This window comes from Lepus europaeus, chromosome 1 (assembly GCF_033115175.1).
Source record: "Lepus europaeus isolate LE1 chromosome 1, mLepTim1.pri, whole genome shotgun sequence".
NCBI lineage: Eukaryota > Metazoa > Chordata > Mammalia > Lagomorpha > Leporidae > Lepus > Lepus europaeus.
The window spans coordinates 126,455,458-126,477,313 of NC_084827.1; the positions used below are offsets into that span (position 1 = coordinate 126,455,458).

At 38.7% G+C, this 21,856-nt stretch overlaps 1 protein-coding gene across 1 annotated transcript; it reads left to right on the forward strand.

Moving 5' to 3' along the window:
• Positions 1-93: 93 nt before the first annotated feature.
• On the forward strand, positions 94-16,980 carry DUSP19 (dual specificity phosphatase 19). The gene is made up of 4 exons (XM_062188787.1): positions 94-651; positions 6,158-6,204; positions 9,423-9,575; positions 14,997-16,980. Exons 1-4 carry the CDS (start codon positions 426-428, stop codon positions 15,234-15,236), a joined length of 666 nt encoding a protein of 221 aa, XP_062044771.1. The 5' UTR covers positions 94-425; the 3' UTR covers positions 15,237-16,980.
• Positions 16,981-21,856: the final 4,876 nt, after the last annotated feature.

Sequence of the window (21,856 nt, forward strand, 5' to 3'; positions counted from 1 at the left end):
GGGCAGCGGGTGGCGTTCCTGGTCACTGCCATCAGCTGACGCCGAGGGAGCATATCTAGAAAAATCGGCCCTTTCTCCAATTCAGTCTTCTACCGTTCTGCGTACATAGGCTAGGTTTAAACAGCAACAAGAACACGGCACGGGACCCTAGAACCAGCAAGGGAAACGCAGTTTTCCACGGACAGGAAGAAGAAACAGCATCCAATCGGCGCCGGGTTCTCAATGGCCAATCAAACCTCGCCTTACACTGTAGCGCTGGGAGAAAGGGAGCTGGACTTCTATGTTCCCTGGCGGGTGCCTGCAGTCACCTGGTAGGGGCGCGCGCCGGGAAGCTGCTTTTGTTACCTGGGCTACAAGGGGCGAGCAGTTGTGGCCTCGGTGCTTGCTGGATTTGCTTGTATTTGTTTTCAGCCACTGCTCATGTAATGCACTCCCTTAACCAGGAAATTAAAGCATTCTCCCGGAATAATCTCCGGAAGCAATGCACCAGGGTGACAACGCTAACTGGAAAGAAAATTATAGAAACGTGGAAAGATGCCAGAATTCACGTTGTGGAAGAAGTAGAGCCGAGCGGTGGGGGTGGTTGTGGTTATGTGCAGGATCTTAGCTTGGACCTGCAAGTTGGCGTTGTTAAACCATGGTTGCTCCTGGGTGAGTATATCTCCTTGCCACTAAGTCATTGGGTCCTTTTTAACCAGATTACTTTCTCATCCCCCTCTCGCATTATGTGTAATCTGTACAGTCAGCTGCCTTACTGAAAAGTTGAAATGGTTCTTTTTTTGAATGTGGACCATCCATTAGCCACCTGGAGACATTTCTGCCCCACAGTATATCCCTAAGAAGCATAGATTCTAGAAACACTTGGCACCTGGTGTTTGAATTTTAGAAAAGTTTCCTGTTTTTCTGACTTCTATAGAGGATAGCACATTCATGTTCTGTTTTTTAGGATTATGAAAGATTATAGCAAATGAAGCAAAGTTATGCAAATACAAACTCCTTAATTTGTCAAGAATATGGTATGATGTATAATTTAAAAAATAGTCAACAATTTTAAGTAGGCTAGAATTGTTTTTCATTTAAGAGCAGAGAAATTATCAATATTTATGCAGACAAGGCATTTTTGAGTTGAAAGAACACTGAACCGTGTGTCAGAAATAGCCATGTACCATGCAAAATTTGCACAGCATCTTACTCTGCTTAAGAACTCTGTTAAGTAGAGATCATCAGCTCCATTTTACATATGGCAACTGGAATTTAGGATTGGTTAACTAACTTCACAAGGTAATGCGTCTAGTAAATAACTGAGTTGGGTATCAAGCCCGAATCTGGTTGACTCCTGCTCTCCATTGTTATTCTGGGCTGTTTTATGGAGGCTAAATCTTCTGTTCTGTTCTGCCTGTAATTTACTAGATTAGCTAATACAAGTCATTTATCTTTCCTGCCCTCCAAAAAGCCCTGAAGTTATAGTATCTGTGTATCTCATAAAGTTGTTCTGAAGTTGTTATGAAAGGTTTTTGACACACATCAGTTGTAGGATATGTGAGTTATTACTATATGATGTGGTATATGAATCGTTTCATAGGCTATTTTTAAGTTTACTATGTAAATCTCTCCAACTAGTTTCTGTAGCCCAGTGAAAAAAATATACCACATTCTAGCCAAGACATTAGTGAAAAATTGAGTAAATCTTTTAGTTAATAAGAAATGTCCACCTCTCTCTGCTTATCATAACTAGGAAAGAAAATGTATCCAGGCACATCTTAGTTATTTGGCTTCCATTGCAGTACTAATGGTTTAAAATAATTATGGTGGAATCTTTAGTTATTATTCACTAATCCAGGGCCTTCGTGAACTTTGCTGTTATTTCATTCTCTTTTATGTGGACCGATTAGGGTTATGTTTTCAGATTGGGGTTAGAATCCTTCCTGGGATTCCAGAACAGTCCTGGGAGGGACTTCTGAAACTAGTCCTAATATGGACTCTTCTCCAGACCAGGAAATGGGATTTTTTTTTTTTTTTCCAGAAAGATAGAGGAAGCCTGTTTCTGTCTAGTTAAAATTGCCTTATTCCTGAGGGACCCATAGATGGCTACATCTACAGTTCCACATGAATGATGCAGGAGTTGTTTCTAACCAGATTTGGTTTCTCTCTGGGACACTGGGTTATTTCCAGGTTGATGATTATAAGAGCTTCCTTCTCTTCAGTGAGCTCAGCTTCGTCCCAGCATTGCATGCCAAACAATTTTTGTTTTGGGTGGAGGATTAAGAAATGGAAAGCTAGGAGCCGGTGGTGTGGCTTAGTGGGTAAAAGCCACCGCCTGCAGTGCTGGCATTCCATATGGGTGCTGGTTTGAGTCCTGGCTGCTCCACTTTAGATCCAGCTCTCTGTTTTGGCCTAAGAAAGCAGTAAAAAATGGCCTAAGTCCTTGGGCCCCTGCACTCACATGGGAGACCCGAAAGAAGCTCCAGGCTCTTGGCTTCAGATGGGCGCAGCTCCGACCACTGCAGCCATTTGGGGAGTGATTCAGCGGATAGAAGACTGAATCTCGCCTCTCACTCTCGCTTTCTGCCTTTGCCTCTCTATAACTCCACCTTTCAAATAAATAGGTAAATATTCTAATGAAAAAAAGAGAAAGTTGTAAAAATCAAGTATGTCTTTTTTAGTTAGCTTATAAACTCCAATAAGCTAATGCATTTCTAAAATCTTACATAGGCCCTAAACATTTTAAGGGGTGCATACAAGATCTTAGTAAACACTTTTTGTCCTACGCTTTGCAAGTTATATATATATATATATATATATATATTCAGTTGAAAGGCAGAGTTACAGGGAGAAAGGAGAGACAGAGAGAAAGGGATCTTCCGTCAGCTGGTTCACTTTTCAAATGGCCACACCAGCTGAGGCTAGGCCAGGCCCAAGCCTGGCCCAAGCCAGGAGCCAGGGGCTTCTTCCGGGTGTCCCACATGGATGCTGGGGCCCAAGGACTTGGGTCATCCTCTGCTGCCTTCCTAGGTGCATTAGCAAGGAGTTGGATCATAAGTGGAGCAGGCCACACTCATATAGAATGCTATGACTGCACCACAGCTCCGGCCCCAGCAAATTATATTATTAGAACAAAAATCAGTAGGACTTTTCTTAACTCTGACTTTATTTGAAAAAGTAGGAATTTCTATTTCTTTTGGATAGTTAAACAGCATACTTGTTATTTGTTAATAGCAGTTCTGTTCTGAGTCAGTGGTTCTGAGAAGTCCCAGTTGATGACTTTTTGAACTCTATAATTCAAGGAGAAAAGCTTGAGATACTCTATGTGATTGTAGAGGATTTCTGAGCTCTAGGAAATCCAATATTCTTGGGAGAACATGCATTAAATTTGTTTAAATAGTTTTTGCTTTAAATAGTTTTTATGTAAAATTCTTTCACAAATATATTACCTACTCCTCATAGTAAGTTATGCTTCTATTTCTATTCATTTAAAAATGATCACTACTATAGATTTTTTTCAAAAATTGGGTTATCATTTAGTTCTCTCTTCATTAAGGTAATAACTTTCTTTTTGTGATTTGTACATTAAGACTTGCTACATCACTTATATATTTTTTGATATTTTCATAAACATTATCTCTTAAAATGATAGGAACAAGGTGTTAGAGATCTTACAAAGCCTGTAATTCATGATACGTAGACTATGATTGCAAAACCTTGAGCCTGTTAGAAGTCGCAGTTCCAGTAACCTGTAATATGAATATACTTTTTAAGTTACCTTATTATAACATTTCTATAATAATCATTGTTTCAGATAAGGAATATTTGAGTACTATATGTCAACATACAATATAACTGTAAATCGCTATAAGTAGACCTTCTGTTTAGCTGTATTCCTATTCATCAACTTTTAAAAATTACTATACAATTAAATTGATTTAGTGTTCAGTTCTATGAATTTTAACAGAAAAATAGATTATTGTAGCCATTTAAATCCATCAAATTTTTAACTTGTTGTTTTTAATAATGATTAGAAATAATTTATAAAAGGATGACATTCTACTTTTCTAAGATTTTAAAAATAAGTATGTGATTCACTGTGTTTGTTTATTTTCATGACAAGTGTTTTTCCATTAAAAGTTTAACACAAGGTTGTAAGACAAAAAGTCTATTTGAAACTGGAAGAAAGCTAATGTTTTTATCTAGAATTTAGAGAGAATTAACTCGAACTGGATAGTACCAAGTATTAGTTTTAGGAACACAAGCTGATACTGTTACCTCATGCTATGGATTAACATTTATTTATTTTACTTATTGTTTGAAAAGGCAGAGCATCCAAATTGTATTTTTTTATCTCAATATTAAATCAATATAGTCAGCTTCTGGAAGTCAGTTTCGAAATTTGGCAGACTGACCTGAAATTTAATTGACTTGGTCTGTGTTTGATGTGTGTATTTAATGGAAATGATCAATGCATTCAGTGTTGATAAATATTTGTAATAATAACAGTATAGGGTGAAAACAGGAAAGAATTTTAAGTAGTGTTTCAGCTTTTTTTGCTATTTTAAGCAATAGTAAAATTATTTTTAAATGACATGCATATGTACTTTTAAATATTTTATTTATTAATTATGGAAGGAGAGAGAAAGAGATTTCCTGTCCACTGGCTCACTCCACAGATGCCTGCAACAGTCAGGGTTGAGCCAGGTCAAAGCCAAGAGCTAGGAACATAATTCAGGACTCCCACGTGGGTAGCAGGGACCCTAACTTCTGCCTCTCAGGATCTGCTAAAGCAGGAAGCTGGAGTCAGGAGCTCAAAGTGAGACTCTAGCTGGATGACATGAGTATTAAATCACTGAATTTCACTTAATTAATTTGAGTCCATTTTTCTCCCTAGAGATGGTTAGGACTTCTTGTAGCAAACCAAACAAACCAAGCAAAAAACCAAACTAAATCAAAAGAACAAAAATAAAAAACTGATAATTTTAAAAAATTGTGAAGGTTTTTCAAATTTATAGAAAATAATATAATAGACAATTGCATGTCAACCATGCAGCTTTAACAAATGCTAATATCTGATCAGCTGTCTTTTAAGTAGAATAAAGGTGAATGTGGGCTCAGCAAGGAGCCTATAGTTTGTTATTGTGAAGAGAATATTGGCCAAACAGTGTATGTGCTGGCCTTTAAGCTATCTAAATTCATATAAGAGCTGACTGATTTTTCCACAGGTGTAAGATTAAAAAAAAAACACTGTTTATGGAAACAGAGCCTAATTTGCAAAAGTAAATTACTTGAAGCCTATAAATATAAATACCCTATTTTTTTCATTTGCGAAACTCTATTTTAGCTCATTTTTCTCCCTATGAACTTCTTATCAGTTAGAGCCAGTTTCCAAATGTGGAAGATCTGGAAAGCAAACTTCTACAAGAAGAGAATGTAAAAGTGCACACAGCCCAGTGGTGCATGGAGCGTGGGTTGTATCCTATGGACCAACAGTTTGCTCTGAGCTACTGGGTGTTCCCAACCCAGCTGGCACCAAGTCATTTTGTGGGTGTTTGATTTTAATACCCTTTTTTAATTTATAAAAGAGAGATGTTTACTGTGGAAAATAGAAATGAACATAAAGAGGGGAATAAAAGCTTACTTGTTACCCCACAGTTAACATTTTGAGTTGTATACATTGTCCATTCTTAAGCATATACACATTTTTTGTTTTTATAAAAATTGATGATGATGTTTTGTAACCTGCTTTTATTACTTTATATGTTGAGAGCATGTTTCCATGCCATAAATATTCTGAATTTCTTGTTTCTGATTGTGCAAAAAGCCATATATATTTCACTGCATAATTATAACATCTTTTATTTAATTCAATCCCTATTATTGGGTTTTTAGTTGTTTTTTTTTCTTTTGTGTGTGTGTTAAAAACAGTACTATAGAAAATACTTGTATAGCTAATCATTGAAACATCTCTAAATTTTAGGATGAATCATAGAAGTGAAAGAGTCTAAAAGTGTATACAAAATGAATATTGCAAACTGCCTTTTAGAAAGTTAGACTAAGGACCCCCCTCCCTTGGTAAAGAAAACTAATATAATTGTTATACAAAATTTTATGAAGTCAGGAAGGTTGTATTTATGTTCAATTTATGTTCAGGCTGATTTATTTCTTGTAGGGTCACAGGATACTGCTCATGATCTGGATACACTGAAAGAGTACAAGGTAAAAAGAATGCCTCAAATCCAGCAGCATATATAAATAGTATTTTAATTGTTTTATTCATTTAGGAAAAACAGTGTTGGTCCATCTTTAATACGTTTCAGTATAATTGCTAACATTGTGCCTTTTGTCCTAATGAAGTTGCAAAAAGAACTACATGTTGTTCAAATCTTTGCACCTATTGTCTATTTTTCCAGTTATATATTTTTCTCAATGCCCTTCACAAACGCTCATGAACCTGACCTTGAAAGCATTTCTTTCTTATGTCATCCTTATGTTGGATTGACTTTCCATCATCTTTGCCTGTTAAAGACCTACTCATCCATGTCTTCAGTTCCAGCTCACATACCATGTCTTTCTTAATACATTTCCTCCTACCCTCCTCTAAACAAATGTTGTGATGTATCACTTACTTCAGTATCTACTCAGAATGTTTAGCCATTTACCATTTTGTCAAGCACTGTTTTAGAACATTTGTGGAGAGGCAATGAGGAAGTGATGGCAGGGGCAAAAAAGGATATGGAGAGGTTAAGTGTGGGGGAGTTTAGAGCATGTTTCAGGGTGGTGATAGAGGAAGGAGCTGAAGAGATAGGAAAGCAAAAATTGTGGCTAAATGTGCCAAGAAAGTAGGGGGCAATGTGCCCCCAAGCACAGATACTGGAATGAGCACTCTAAAGGATGCAGGAGTGCATCAGTCATTACAATAAGAAAGCAAAAGGAAAGGGTGGGTGCAGATACAGGCGGTGTTGTTAGGTTTGGTGGTAGATGTGTGGGTTCCTGTGTGATAGTTTCTCTTTTTACCACCGAGCAGTACATGAAGTAACTTGCTGGAAGTATGGAAGAGATGGTAAGGTTGAAAGTTCTTAGGAAGGTGGAAAAGGTTTGGAAAATCCATATGGAGCATGGAGGAGAGAAACCTGCTAGAGAAATGCAGTTTGTGGGCATTGCTGGGCATTGAAAGATGTTGGTTCTCATCAATTCATGACAGACACGAAATACAATATTGTGTGACTTTTCTCCAGCACTGCATAGAAGTGTGTGTATAAACTGAACTTTTGCCAGAAAGGTATAGTCAAGGTGCACCAGGGACTATCAGCTGAAAGAAAAGGTAGGGAAGGCAAGAGGTGGCTGATACATAAGAAGCAAGCAGAAATATCAAGTAATTGATGGCTTTTCTGAGGTCTAGTGGAAGTAACTGAGTGAAAAAGCTGGAAAGATAGGAATGGGAGGGACAGGCAATATGTTGTAGCAGGTTAAGCCTCTGCCTGCAGTGCTAGCATCCCATATGGGTGCCAGTTTGAGTCCTGGCTGCTTCACTTCCAATCCAACTCCTTGCTAATGGCCAGGGAAAATAGCAGAAGACCCAAGTGCTTGGGTGCCTGCACCCACATTAGAGACCTGGAGGAAGCTCCTGGCTACTGGCTTCAGACCAGCCCAGCTTTGGCTGTTTATGGCCATTTGGAGAGTGAACCAATGGATGGAAGATCTCTGTCTCTGTCTCTCCATCTCTCTGTGTGTAACTCTGCCTCTCAAATAAAGAAATAAATCTTAAAAGATAATAAATTTAAGATGGGAATGGGATACATAAATTAATCATATCAGAGCAGGAGCAGTTCTAGCATTGGCCTTGAAAGAGGATGTTTAAGTGGAGTGATGAGGAATGTCATTGGAGATAAGGTGGGCAGGGAACTGTTAAACCCAAAAGGAAATTGATGTCACCTAAGATAATGGGACTCAGTCTAAATCTCCCACATGTGTGGCAGAGACCCAATCACTTGAGCCATCACCTGCTGCCTCCCCGTGTGCTGATTAGCAGGAAGCTAGAAAACAAAGTAGAGCTGGGATTCAAACCCAGGTATGTTTTTTACTTGGAATGCAGATGTCCCAAGCAGCATATTAATTGTTACCCCAAAGCCCTGCCCATAGCAGGATTTTTAAATAGCTACTTATTTCATATCACCATGATGGAACTGAATTTGAACTAGTTTATGAGAGGGGAAAGATGAAAAAAATACTTGCCTATGCAAAAAAATTTTCAGATTCTGTTTGATTCATTTTGCCTTGAGGAATATTAATTTATTAGTGTAAGCAAGACTTTGAAACTTGTTCCACTTTTGTTAAAATATTGATGTAAGAGGGTTCCCATTAGGGAGAACAGTGATTCTCATATGCTTAGGTGAGTCAACACCATTCTGTCTAGTTTCTCCTATCTACTTTCAAGTGTCTCTCTTAAGTAGACTTTTGGGTTTTTTTCTGTTGTCTTTCTTCCACAAGGTAGTTAGATTAATAAATGATTGATGGCTGTCTCTTCATGAAGCCTGATTCAATATTCTTCTGGTTGTGAGACACACAAACCAATTTGAGCAACGTGAGCAAGGAAAGAAAATGTGGATGTGGATCTGTGGCTTCAGATTGGCCCAGCTTCGGCTGTTGTGGCCATCTGGGGGAGTGAACCAGTGAATGGAGGATCTGCTTGCTCTGTCTTTGTCTCTGTCTCTCTATTTTTAAGATTTATTTTACTTATTTGAAAGACAGAGTTACAGAGAGAGGTAGAGCCAGACAGAGAGAGGTCGTCTTCCATTCTGCTGGTTCATTCCCCAAATGACCATAATGGCCAGAGTTGAGCTGATTTAAAGCCAGGAGCCAGGAGCTTCTTCCGAGTTTCTTATGTGGGTGCAGGGGCCCAAGGGCTTGGGCCACCTTCCACTGCTTTCTCTGACCGTAGCAGAGAGCTGGATTGGAAGAGGAGCAGCTGGGACTCAAACCGGCACTCATATGGGATGCCAGTGCTGCAGGCTGGGGCTTTAACCTGCTATGCCACAGTGTCAGCCCCTCTCTCTCTCTTTTTAACTCTGCCTTTCAAATAAATAAATAAATCTTTAAAATTTTTTAAAAAAAGAAGGAATATCACTCACTGCACTTATTTACAGTAGTTAGATGTGGTCCCTGCCCTCATGGAGTCTCTAGTAGAGAGAAGGAGAAAACAATCTGTAGGTGGTCGAAGCTATAATAGGGTATGTACAGTGGGCTATGAGAATGTACACAGAAGGGGCACTTCCGTTAGGGATGGGGCAGAGACGGTATTCTGGAGGAAATATCATTCAAGTGAGTCATGTGTAATTATTTTGCTATTCTTGTTACAGATGTTGACATCCCAGTCTCTTTTCAGGTTACCTCACTCATGAGAGTTTAAATATCATCATTTTTTCTCTCCCTTTAAGGTGACTCATATTCTAAATGTTGCTTGTGGAGTTGAAAATGCTTTCCTCAGTGACTTTACATATAAGAGCATCTCCATATTGGATCTCCCTGAAACCAATATCCTGTCTTATTTTCCAGAATGTTTTGAATTTATTGAAGAAGCTAAAATGAAGGTAAGTTTTATTTTAATCCACTGTCCTTCAAAAGCAGAAATTTGAAAGTATGGTTTCTTTGTTTATTCTTTTTTTAAAGATTTTATTTATTTATATGAGAGGTAGAATTAGAGACAGAGGGAGAGACAGAGGAGAGGTCTTCCATCTGCTAGTTCAGTCCCCAGATGGCCAGATGGCCACTGGAGCTGGGCCCATCCAAAGCTAGGAGCCAGGAACTTCTTCCATGTCTCCCACGTGAATGCAGGGCCCCAAGGACTTCGGCCATCTTCTACTGCTTTCCCAGGCCATAACAGAGGGCTGGATTAGAAGAGAAGCAGCCAGGACTTGAACAGGCACCCATATGGGATGCCAGTGCCACAGGCGGAGGCTTAGCCCACAAGACCACAGCGCTGTCTCCATCTTTATTCTTTTTATTTTAAGTGAATTTCTAAAGATCTATTATGAAACTTTTCCTCCAACAATATTTCATCAATTCCTACAGTTATTTAGTACCCTCATTGTTCTTTTCTCGTTGAGATACTTGCTTTTTTTTTTTTTTAAAAAAAGATGTATGTATTTATTCAAAAGCCAGAGTTATAGAGAGACAGAGGCAGACAGAGAAAGAGAGAGAGGGAGGGAGGGAGGGAGGGGGAGGGAGATCTTCCATCCACTGGTTCACTCCCCAGATGGTTGCAACAGTCAGAGCTGTGCTGATTCGAAGCCAGGAACCAGGAGCTTCTTCCAGGTCTCCTACATGGAACCAGGGGTCCATCCTCTATTGCTTTCCCAGATAATAGCAGAGAGCTGGATTGGAAGTGGAGCAGTCAGGACTCGAACTGGTGTCCATATGGGATGCTGGCATTGCAGGTGACGGCTTTATCCAATATGCCACAGTACTGGCTCTGAGATACTTAGTTTAACATTAATTCAGTTTCCTGTTTCCTATGTCTGAAAAATGTTAGGAAATAAATTCTTCATGTACTGAATTTTCCTGTTTAAATATGTAGTTATATTTCCTTTAAGGAATTGATAACTATTTGCCCTCTGACCACTGCTTACTGACCTACAGGTAGATTATAGAATAAAGAGTGTTCTAGTCTTGTTAGTATAGTTATGATGGTTAGTGCACATTCATTTTAATGACTGAGGTAGGGATTTTGAATCTATGCATTTATTTTTTCTAAGATTTATTTTATTTATTTGAAAGACAGAATTACAGATAAAGGTAGAGACAGAGAGAGATCTTCCTCTGCTGGCTTACTCCCCAGATGGCCGCAACTCTGGAACTAAAGCCAGGAACCAGGAGCTTCTTCCAGGTCTCTCATGTGGGTGCAAGGGTCCAAGGATTTGGGCCATCTTCTCTTGCTTTCCCATGTGCATTAGGAGAGAGCTGGATCAGAAGTGGAGCAACCGGGACTCAAATAGGCGTGCATACGGGATGCTGGTGGTACAGGCTGGGGCTTTAATGGCTGTGGCAACATGCAGACCCCAGAATCTATGCATTTTTTTTTTAAAAAAAGATTGATTTATTTATTAGAAAGGCAGAATTACAGAGAGGCAGAGGCAGAGAGAGAGAGAGAGAGAGAGGTCTTCCATCCACTGGTTCACTCCCCAGATGGCCACAACAGCCAGAGCTGGGCCAATCTGAAGCCAGGAGCCAGGAGCTTCTTCTGAGTCTCCCACACAGGCACAGGGGCCCAAGGACTTGTACCATCTTCCTCTGCTTTCCCAGGCCATAGCAGAGAGCTGGATTAGAAGTAGAGTAGCTGGGACTCGAACCAGCGCCCATGTGGGATGTCAGTACTGCAGGCAATGGCTTTATTCACTATGCCACATTTCCAGCCTCAATCTATGCATTTTTAACAACAGAATTTCAAGGCACTCTGAGGAATAAGAATATACTGCTTTACTGAGTCTGTAAAAAGGTTGATCAGTAGCTGTCCATTGGTTTTCTGAGTTTAGAAGACCAACAGGCAATATAATATTAGATCAGAGCCAACATGCTGACAGGCAGGGCTTGTAGGCTGGTTATTTTCAGGAAGTATATCTTGAATTGACACTGTTATATGTCAATAATTATTTCTGTTATCAGGAAGTATACCTTGAAGTGACACTATTTTATGTCAATAAGTACTTCTTTAAAAAGGTATGTAAGGGGCTGGCACTGTGGTGTAGTTGGTTAGGCCTCCACCTGCAGCACTGGCATCTCATATGGGCCATCGTTTGAGTCCCAGGTGGTCCACTTTTGATCCAGCTCTCTGCTAGTGTTCCTGGGAAAGCAGTTGAAGATGACTCAAGTGCTTATGTCCCTGCACCTGCCTGGGAGACCCAGAAGAAGCTCCTGACTCCTGGCTTTGGATCAGCCCAACTCCAGTTGTTGTGGCCATTTAGGGAGTGAACTAGTGGATAAAAGATTTCTCTCTCTCTGTTTTTGCCTCTGCCTCTCTGTAACTCTGCCTTTCAAATAAACAAATAAATCTTTTATATATATATATATAGATAGATAGATATGTTAGGATCAGCTGCTTTTTTGAGGTGTAGAATATGGCTTCCATCTGCTATGGTAGAATATAGATTTCATTCGTATCTGCATTAAAATTGCAAGATATGTACCACTGCAAGTAAAATTGGAGAAGCGTGCGCATTGATATAGTGGTTAAAATAGTACTTAGGATGCCTGCATCCCATATTGGAGGCATCCTGGCTCTACTCCCAATTCCAGTTTCCTGCTAATTCCCTACCTGGAGGCAGCAGGGATAGCTGAAGTAATTGGGTCCTTACTGCATACATGAGAAACCTGGATTGAATTACGGGTTCCTGACTTCAGCTTGGCCCAATCTGGGCTGTTGCAGGCATTTATGGAGTAGGCCAGTGGATGGGAGTGCACTTATTCTCTCTCTCTCTGTCTCTCTCTTAAAAAAAAAAAAAAAAAAGATTTATTTATTTATTTGAGAGGCAGAGCTACAGAGAGAGGGAGAGACAAAACCAGAGATCTTCCATCCACTGGTTCACTCCCCAAATGGCCACAATGTCCAGAGCTGGTCCAATCCAAAGCCAGGAGCCAGGAGCTTCTTCCAGGTCTCTCATGTGGGTGCAGGGGCCCAAAAACTTGGGCCATCCTCCATTGCTTTCCCAGGCCATCAGAAGGGAGCTGGATCAGAAGTGTCAGAAGTGGAGCAGCTGAGACTGGAACTGGCACCCATATGGGATGCCGGTGCCACAGGTGGAGGCTTAACCTATTATACCACAATGTCGTCCCTAAATTTTTTTTAATAAAGAAAATTTCCCTTAATTTGAGTTGATAGTTAATTAGATTTGTTCTTAGCATGGGTTTACTAAACTCAGAGCCTGAAACAAGGATTAGGAGCTGATGCTTAATTTGAGATGTACAATCCTTAGACATGGAGAGTGAGAAGAAAGAATTGGAAGCATTTGTGAAATATCTAGTTAATTTGTTTTGATTTAATAATTTTCAGCAATTACTATAATAAATTTTACTATAATTTACTGTAAAAATTTATAATAATTTTTAAAAAAGATTTATTTATTTACTTGAAAGAGTTACAGAGAGGCAGAGAGAGAGAGAGAGGTCTTCTACGTGCTGGTTCACTGGTTCACTTTCCAAATGGCCTTAAAGGCCAGAGCTGAGCTCATCAGGAGCCAGGAGCCAGGAGCTTCTTCTGAGTCTCCTATGTGAGTGCAGGAGCCCAAGGATTTAGGCCATCTTCCACTGCTTTCTCAGGCCATAGCAGAGAACTGGAACGGAAGTGGAGCATCCAGGACTCAAACAGGCACCCATATGGGATGCCAGCACCACAGGTGGTGGCTTTACCTGCTATGCCACAGCACCAGCTCTATAATAAAATTTTTGAGCATCTTGAGTCTCATAAAAATGGGCTATTGGTACAAAGTGAAAAAAGTTCCAGATATATGACAAATATTTTTGTGTTTATTTATACAAGAACAATGAATTTGGAAATGAATCATGATATCTGTAAGAAAACTACTGAAATTATCTTTGTTGATATGAAAAATTTCAGACAAAAACTAATTTTTAAAAAAGATTTATTTAAATTTATTTATTTAAAATAACTATTTTTAAAAGTACTTATTTATTTTAAAAGTACTTATCTATTTGTCAAAGAGAGAGGAAGAGACAGATATTCCATCTGCTGGTTCACTCTTCAAATGGTCACAACAATCAGATCTGGGCCAGGCTAAATCCAGGGACCAGGAGCTCCATCCTAGTATCCCACATGGGTGGAAGGAACCCAAGTGTTTCGGTCATCTTCTGCTGGCTTCTCACGCACATTAGCTGGAAGCCGGATCGCAAGAGGAGTAGCCAGGACTGGAACTGGCACTCCAATATGGGATGCCGGCCGCTTAACCCATTGCACCACAAAACCAGCCCCAGAATATTAGCTAATTGTATTGTTAATCATTTTGTTTTGTTTTGTTTTGTTTTTTTTTGAAAAGAGATTCACTCACAAATTTGTTACACATATTGAGGAAAGGAATTTTGCAACAGATAAACAAATCTGAGAAAACTGCCTTGCAAAAGTAAAATAATACAGTGTCACAATCATAGTACTATTAACGTGTAGAGTATTCTTAGTAGTATGTTTTGTTTTCCTTGCATTGTTCCCACTGTTCCCTTTGTGCTTTATCAAATGAAGATTCAAGGAATGAAGTAACTGAAATATCTAATTCTGTAGGGTGTGCTCACAGTACATTACATTTCACTTAGATCATTAACTTTTTAGCAGCCCAAGATAGGCCAAGATGTATCAGTGCTACTCCATCAGCTCTATCACAGTTCATTATTAATGCAATATTGCCCCCGTCAGTATTGGTCTTGCACTGTGTCCCTTTTCACTCAGAAAGTATCGTTTGCAAGTTACCTGAAACGTTTTTCATTTATTGACCTCATGTTGGTGTCTGATTACTTTTTCCACTTCCCATTGTTATATTTGTGTAATCATTTTACCATCTCATATGTTTAAACATTTTTAAAGTTATTTTCTGTCAGAATAAAATATATCCAAGGATGGAAATTTTTTTCCCTGCTGATCATTTTACACAGATTTCCAAGCCAGGGACAATAGTTTATTTATCGGAAGATTATGTATATGTGGAATGTCTCTGGATTTCTGTCTAGTTTATGATTATAGCTACTAATTTACTAGCTTTTGTGTATAGTTTACTGAATGAATTTCAAACACATCATCAAAGCATTTCAGTCCTAGGAGAGGGAGGAGGGCAGGTCTCAGTTGATTGATTAACTGATCGACTGTCTATTAATTGTTTATGAAAGTTGTGTTTTGATAATTAAGTCAGTTCATATGCATCATTAAAACAATATTTACAATTTTAACTAACAAGAATATAACCAATTTCATAACCTTTCTTAAATAAATAATAGTAATTTTACTTTTATTGCAGGATGGAGTTGTTCTTGTTCATTGTAATGCAGGAGTTTCCAGAGCTGCTGCAATTGTAATAGGTTTTTTGATGAATTCTGAAGAAATTTCATTTACCAATGCTTTTTCTTTGGTGAAAAATGCAAGGCCTTCCATATGTCCAAATTCTGGCTTCATGGAGCAACTTCGTACATATCAAGTGGGCAAAGACAGCAATAAGTGTGACAAAAAACAGGAATTAGAAAGGGACAAGAGTTCATGAGTTGCATTCTAGCTGATGACGGACAACTATAATTTCTGAATTGACTTCTATAGCCATTTTCCCTCTTTTTTTTAGGACATAAACTAATAAAAATCTTCCTTTTATCTTGCTTACAAATGGAATTGAGGTCAATTTGTTTTTTTCTGAACTAGTATATGAATTTTAAAATTATATTACTTTTTCTTTGTTATTATAGTGTTTGATTAAATGCTTCTTTGAACTGCTAGGGAAACAACAGTGTATTACCCATCATTGATATCTATAGAAGAAAAAGGGTTAAATTTAAAGTCTATATTAGAGCAAGGAAAGAATAATCAGCTAATGAAGCCTTTTGATACTTTTCTATTCCACCAACTGTTTTCATGAAGGAAAGAATTTGATATGCTATTTGACTTACTGTTTCAAAAGGAGATAAATTTCATTGTAAAAAATATTTTTAAGTTTGAAAATAAATACTTTCAACCTTCCTGAAGAGGTGCCAGTATCTAAAGGTTTATTTAGTATTTATATAGTGGTTAAAATATTTTCCAAATTTTTAAATCCTGTTAGGAAAACATACCCACTTCTCATTTTGGTTTTTTTTTTTTAGCTTAATTTTATTACCTGCATTTTTTTTATTTTTAAAATATGTGAACAGATATTTTTCCTTATATTATTGTAAGTGTGTGGTTATTCTTTTACATTTTGTGCTTTTTATCTTGGGTACCTAGCAGGCTGTTGTTGGTTCCCATGTCATAATTTTTTGGTCTCCATGGGTATGTCTTATACCGAAGGGTATTTTTCTTAGATGTGTTTTCATCTATGATCTGTTTTCTAGTTCAAAATGTATTTCTTCCATGATCTATTTTCTAGTTTAGTCTCCTACTGGAGAACATTTTATTTATTTATTTGAGAGGCAGAGAGAGAGAGAGAGAGAGAGAGAGAGAGAAAGAGAGAGAGAGAGACAAAGAGCTCTCATCCTCTGGTTCACTCTCCAAAAGCCCATAATGGCCAGGGCTGGGCCAAAGCTGGCAGCTTGTAACTGAATCAGATCTCCCACATGAATGTCAAGAACCAAATCTATTGAGCCATCATTGATGCCTCCTGGTTTCTGCATTAGGAAACTGGAGTCAGGACCAAGAGTTAGATTTCAAACCAAAGTACTCCCATATGAGATGCAGGAACCTCAACTGGCATGTTAACCACTAGGCTAACCATCCATCCCATGAGCACCATTTTAAAAATGTTTTATTTCACTTTTATTTGACAAACCAACAGATGGAGAAACAGAAAAGGACAGGGGACAGGTAGGGCAGGAGAGAGAGAAGCAGCTCCTTTTTGCTGGTTCACTCCCTAAATGCCCACAGTGGTTGGGACTGGGCCAGGTTGAACTTGAAGCTAGGAACTCAATTCAGGTCTCCCACATGGGTGGCAGGGGTGCAATGACTTGGGCCTTCTCCTGCTGCCTGTTAGGGTCTGCCTTGGAAGGAAACTTGAGTCAGAAGCTAGCACTTGATAGGGGACTTGAATATCTTTGCCAGTATCATAACTACTAGGCTAAACATGTGCCTCAGAGAACATATTTAAGGAAAGAAGTAAAGTTATGGTTTTGTAAATTCTTAAGCACATTGTTAGGAGGCCTAAAATGATTTATAATTTAATCTTTGGTTAAAGGTTTTGAATAGTTTCTTTTTGCTGTTTCCATATTGTTAAGACTGAACTCTGTACATTGTAAATTTGCCTCCAGATTTTGAAATTTTTGGTTCAAATAAAGTGTATTGTAATTAAAAAAAGAATTTAGTAGTTTTCAAGTTCCTTTTATGGGTTAGATAGTAACATTGCTATGTATATTTTATTTTTAAAAATGTCTTGAGCTTATCTTTAATGTGTATACATATAAATATATTCAATGTATAATGTGTTTTACATAATATATAATAAATGTTATATAATATATTTTAGATAATAAATATATTTAACATATAAGTTGGAAAGTGCACATTGAATACATCTGTACATTTGAGAAATCATATTATGTTATGCTGTTGTGAGCAAAAAGTAGAAGTGATAAATGTAAGTGATGTCTTGGAATTGCTTATGGGCTGGATAAAAATACTTTTCCAGCTGATGCTATGAACTCTTTTCTTGTGTTTAGAGGCAGCCCAGATGTAATTAACCTACAATGAGCTCCCTGAAGTCAACCAAAGCAGGGAGAATCCCTTTAAATATGAGACTCACATATAATATTGTCTCTCTGCTCAGTCTTGCTGGGGGGTTTGCTGGGTGAGCCCTCTCCATTCATATAAAAATAATTAATTTAAGTAGTTACTTTTTAGAGTGCTGCTTTGTTTTCGGCCGTGGAATGTTGTCCCATGAAGATTTGATAGAATGTGTTCATAGTGGATAGTATGTTTTTTTGTTTTTTGCCTATAGTTTGTATGATTAGTGATCTGGTTGTTTCAAACATGTAAGTACTTTGAGGATCAGTTTTATCTTATGCTTAAATGAGACTATTTTTGCTATATCCAAACTAGATCAGTGAATGTAATTCAGTGTTTTAAGTTAGGTATACTATGCTTTCAAGAATTCTTTGGTAAAGCTGTCTATCTGAAAGGAAAATGAACCAAACCACGTGTGGAAGGTGGTTTGAGAAAGCAATGGCCAAGACAACCTTGGCAGATTTCCCTCTTGGGGCTGAGTTTTTTAAGAAGCAATGTGCTTTGAGCTCTTCCCCAAGAATGGACTTTCCTTGTGTCTAGTGCTTGCTGACTTAGCAGTGTTGACAGTTAAATCCTAGTGTTGTAGGCCCCAGCCTACCAATACTATATCAAACACCATTATACACATAACACATATACAGTACTGTGATCTAATTTAAGCAATACTTTCTACTATTTATACTATTATAAGTAATGTACATAAACATCTTTGCTATATAACCTAAGTGATAACCCTCTTTTAGTTACTGAACTCTGGACTTTAGATTCTTGTTGGGGTTATCATAGTTGCAAAGTTGTAATGGTATCTTTTTTTCCATTTGTATGTAACGGAATGTGTAACTCAAAGTATATACATAGTGTGGATGTTCTTGTTTCTGGAGATTCATGAGGATTTACACATGACATTCAGTGTTCTGTAGAGATCAGCGTACTTTTGTGAATTTATCTCTTAAGCCCTCTTTTTTTGAGAGAGCACCAGCAATGGTGGTTAACTTCTGTGTTCTCTCTCTCTCTCTCTTTCTCTGTCTCTATTCCTCTCTCTCTCACACACATTATCTATTTAAAACATTTTATTTATTTATTTATTTGAGAGGTAGAGTTACAGAGAGAGGGGAAGACAGAGAGAAAGGTCTTCCATCCTCTGGTTCACTCCCCAAATGGCCACAACAGCGGAGCTGAGAGTATCTGAAGTCAGGAAATAGGAGCTTCTTCCAGGTCTCCAACACGGGTGCAGGTGCACTTGGGCCATCCTCTGCTACCTTCCCAGGCCATAGCAGAGAGCTGGACCAGAAGAGGAGCAGCCGGGACATGAACCGGACCCATTTGGGATGGTGGCGCTGCAGACGTAGGCTTAGCCTACTACACCACAGTGCCGACCCTCACTGGTTATTCTTTTTTTTTTTTTTTTAAAGACTTGTTTATTTATTTGAAAGTCAGAGTTACACAGAGAGAAGGAGAGGCAGAGAGAGAGAGAGAGGTCTTCCATCTGTTGGTTTACTCCCCAATTGGCTGCAACGGCCAGAGCTGCACCTATCCGAAGCCAGGAGCCAGGAGCATCTTCCGGGTCTCCCTCGTGGGTGCAGGGGCCCAAGGCCTTGGGCCATCTTCTACTGCTTTCCCAGGCCATAGCAGAGAGCTGGATTAGAAGTAGAGTAGCTAGGACTCGAACTGGCGCCCATGTGGGGTACCAGCACTGCAGGCAGGTGGCTTTACCCACTACGCCACAGTGCCAGCCCCTGGTTATTCTTGCATGAAGCATGGATTCATCAGCTCTGTTGCTTTATCTCAAGTAATATGAGTGACCTTGCAATTCTTCCACAGTTCGGCAAACAAGTTTTAGCTTCACTGACCAAAAATTTAGGAAGGAAAATATAATTTTTTAAAATAACCCATATTTTGATGACCAAAAGTGATGTGTCTATGGTGCTGCTGCTTGCTGTTGTATTTCTGAAGTAAGACCCATGTGAAAGGCCATTTCCCACTCATTGTGAGATGCTCGTAAGTACCATTGCTGTTGTTTTATTAGTGTTGAAATCCATCTATTTATTTGGTATCTAGACAACAGTGTCTTTCTACTATATTTCATTTGCAAAAGTGGAGAGCAGCCAGCTCCACCTTTTTCAAGTCATTGATATTCCATATTAAATTCTCAAGGACTTCAATATGGTGAACCTATCAGACCTAGAAATCCTATTCCATCCTTTCATGACTGTGACCTAAGTTCCCCAGCCCCTTCCCCCCTTTTTAGATGAAATTCAGCACACTGTCAGTTATTTAAGCATTCATTATTTCTTGAGTATGTGTTGTTGAGATCATCTAAGCTCATAGCTGATTCAGTAACCAGTTTCATGTTGTGTCATCATACTCCTTGTACTGCCACAGTGAAAATGTGGAGGAAAAAATATCTGTGTATCTGGAAAGCAGAAACACTTGTACACTTTTTTATACTCTGATTTTGTAGTATTTATTGAGTATTTTTTCTTTTAACAGGAAAATAAAAGCAGTGATAAAGCAATTAAAAGACCAAGAAGTTTACTAGTGATACTTAGGATCATCTGATCTTTGTTTACCAATAGACCTATACTGCTAAATTAATTTACAGGAGTAATAATTTTTCAAAAGCCAATTTTTTTTTACATGAAACTGCCAATGTCATGAATAGAAAGGCAGAGCCATAAAGGAGAAAGATCATGAAGTACATCTGTGTTTGTGTTAACCTAAAGAAGCAATGTGCAGACAGGCAGCATCAGGCAAACCTTAGGGAATTGGTAGTGTTGCTTAAGAGGCACCCATACTTGCACCTTACATTCTTCAAACTGTTTCATCATTTATTATAAATAACACTTTTCCCCAGACCTACCATAAAGTTTCTGTGATGTATTGCCTTCCAGTTGCAATAAAATAAAAATTACTGAGTTATAAAAAAAAAGATAAATTATGTATACTGGGGCAGGTGTTTGGTGCAGCAGTTAAAATGCTGCTTGGGATGCCTGCATCCCATATTGGGGTGCTAGGGTTTAAGATCCTGTTTTGCTTCCAATTCCACCTTCCTGCTAATGAGCACCCTGAGAAGCAGCAGATGATGGCTCAAGTCATTGGATCCCTGGCACCCATGTGGAAGATCTGGATTGAGTTCTGGGCTGCTGGTTTTGGTCTGGCCCAGCCCAGGCTGTGGTGGGCATCTGGGGAGACAACCAGCAGATGGAAGATTTATGTATGTCTTTGTCTCTGTCTGACTTTCAAATATATATAAAAGTATACATTAAAAATTTAAAAATTAGGCATACTTTGTAAGGCATTGATGGGTCATGTGAGGAAACTTCAAAAGTTTACAGAAAAATATAATTAAAAAGGGAGTTAATTTGTGCAAAATTGTTTTTAAATCTATGCATAGTTCTTTCATAATTTTCATACTCATTTTTAAATATTTATTTACTTGAAAGAGTTACAGACAGAGAGGGAGAGGTAGTGAGATATCTTCCATCCACTAGTTCATTCCCATATGGTTACATCTGCCATGGCTGGGCCAGGCTGAAGCCAGGAGCCAGGAGGTTAATTTGGGTCTCCCATGTGGGTGCAAGGGCCCAGAACTTGGGCCATCTTCTACTGCTTTCCCAGGCACATTAGCAGGGAGCTGCATTGGAAGTGGAGCAGAAGGGGCTGAAACTAGCACCCATAATGGATAAAGGCACTGCAGACAGCTTATCTGCTGCACCACAGCACTGGCCCCAATATTCATTTTTATAATGTGCATTTTCCATGAACTTGTACTTCCCGTGGAGATGAGTCGCTGCATTATACCTAGTTATTTTTAAGAATGAACCTTATTATAATCCTCATATGTATTATAAATTTAAGAAAACATACACCAAACATGAGTCTGTGTTGAGGAGGAAAAAAGTATTTCAAGGAATTTTTGACTTTTAAAATAGATTTTCCTACCATTTTTATTATTTTTTTATAGTTTGTTTTCATTTTATTGAAATGCAGAGGAGACAAAAAAGAGGGAGAGAAACAGAGATCTTCCATCCACTGGTTCACTCCCCAGATGTCCACAACAGCCAGGGCTGGGCCAAGTCAAAGCTAAGAGCCTGAAACTCAGTCTGGGTCTACCACATGGATAACAGGGATCTAAGTACTTGAGCCACCATCTGTTGCCTCTCAGGGTGTACATTAGCTGGAAGCAGGATTGGACGTTGAGTGCAGAGACTCAAACCAGACATTCTGATGTGGGGTGTGGGTATCCAAATGTTGACTTACTGCTGCACCAAATGTGTGCCTTACTTACCATTTTTTTAAAGGGAAGGGAAAACAAAAGTATCATTTCTTTTTAAAAATTTAAAAGAAATAGAGCACCTTCTCAGCAACATGAAAAAAAAATATGACCCAAATATCTGGGTCCATGCCACCCACATGGGAGAC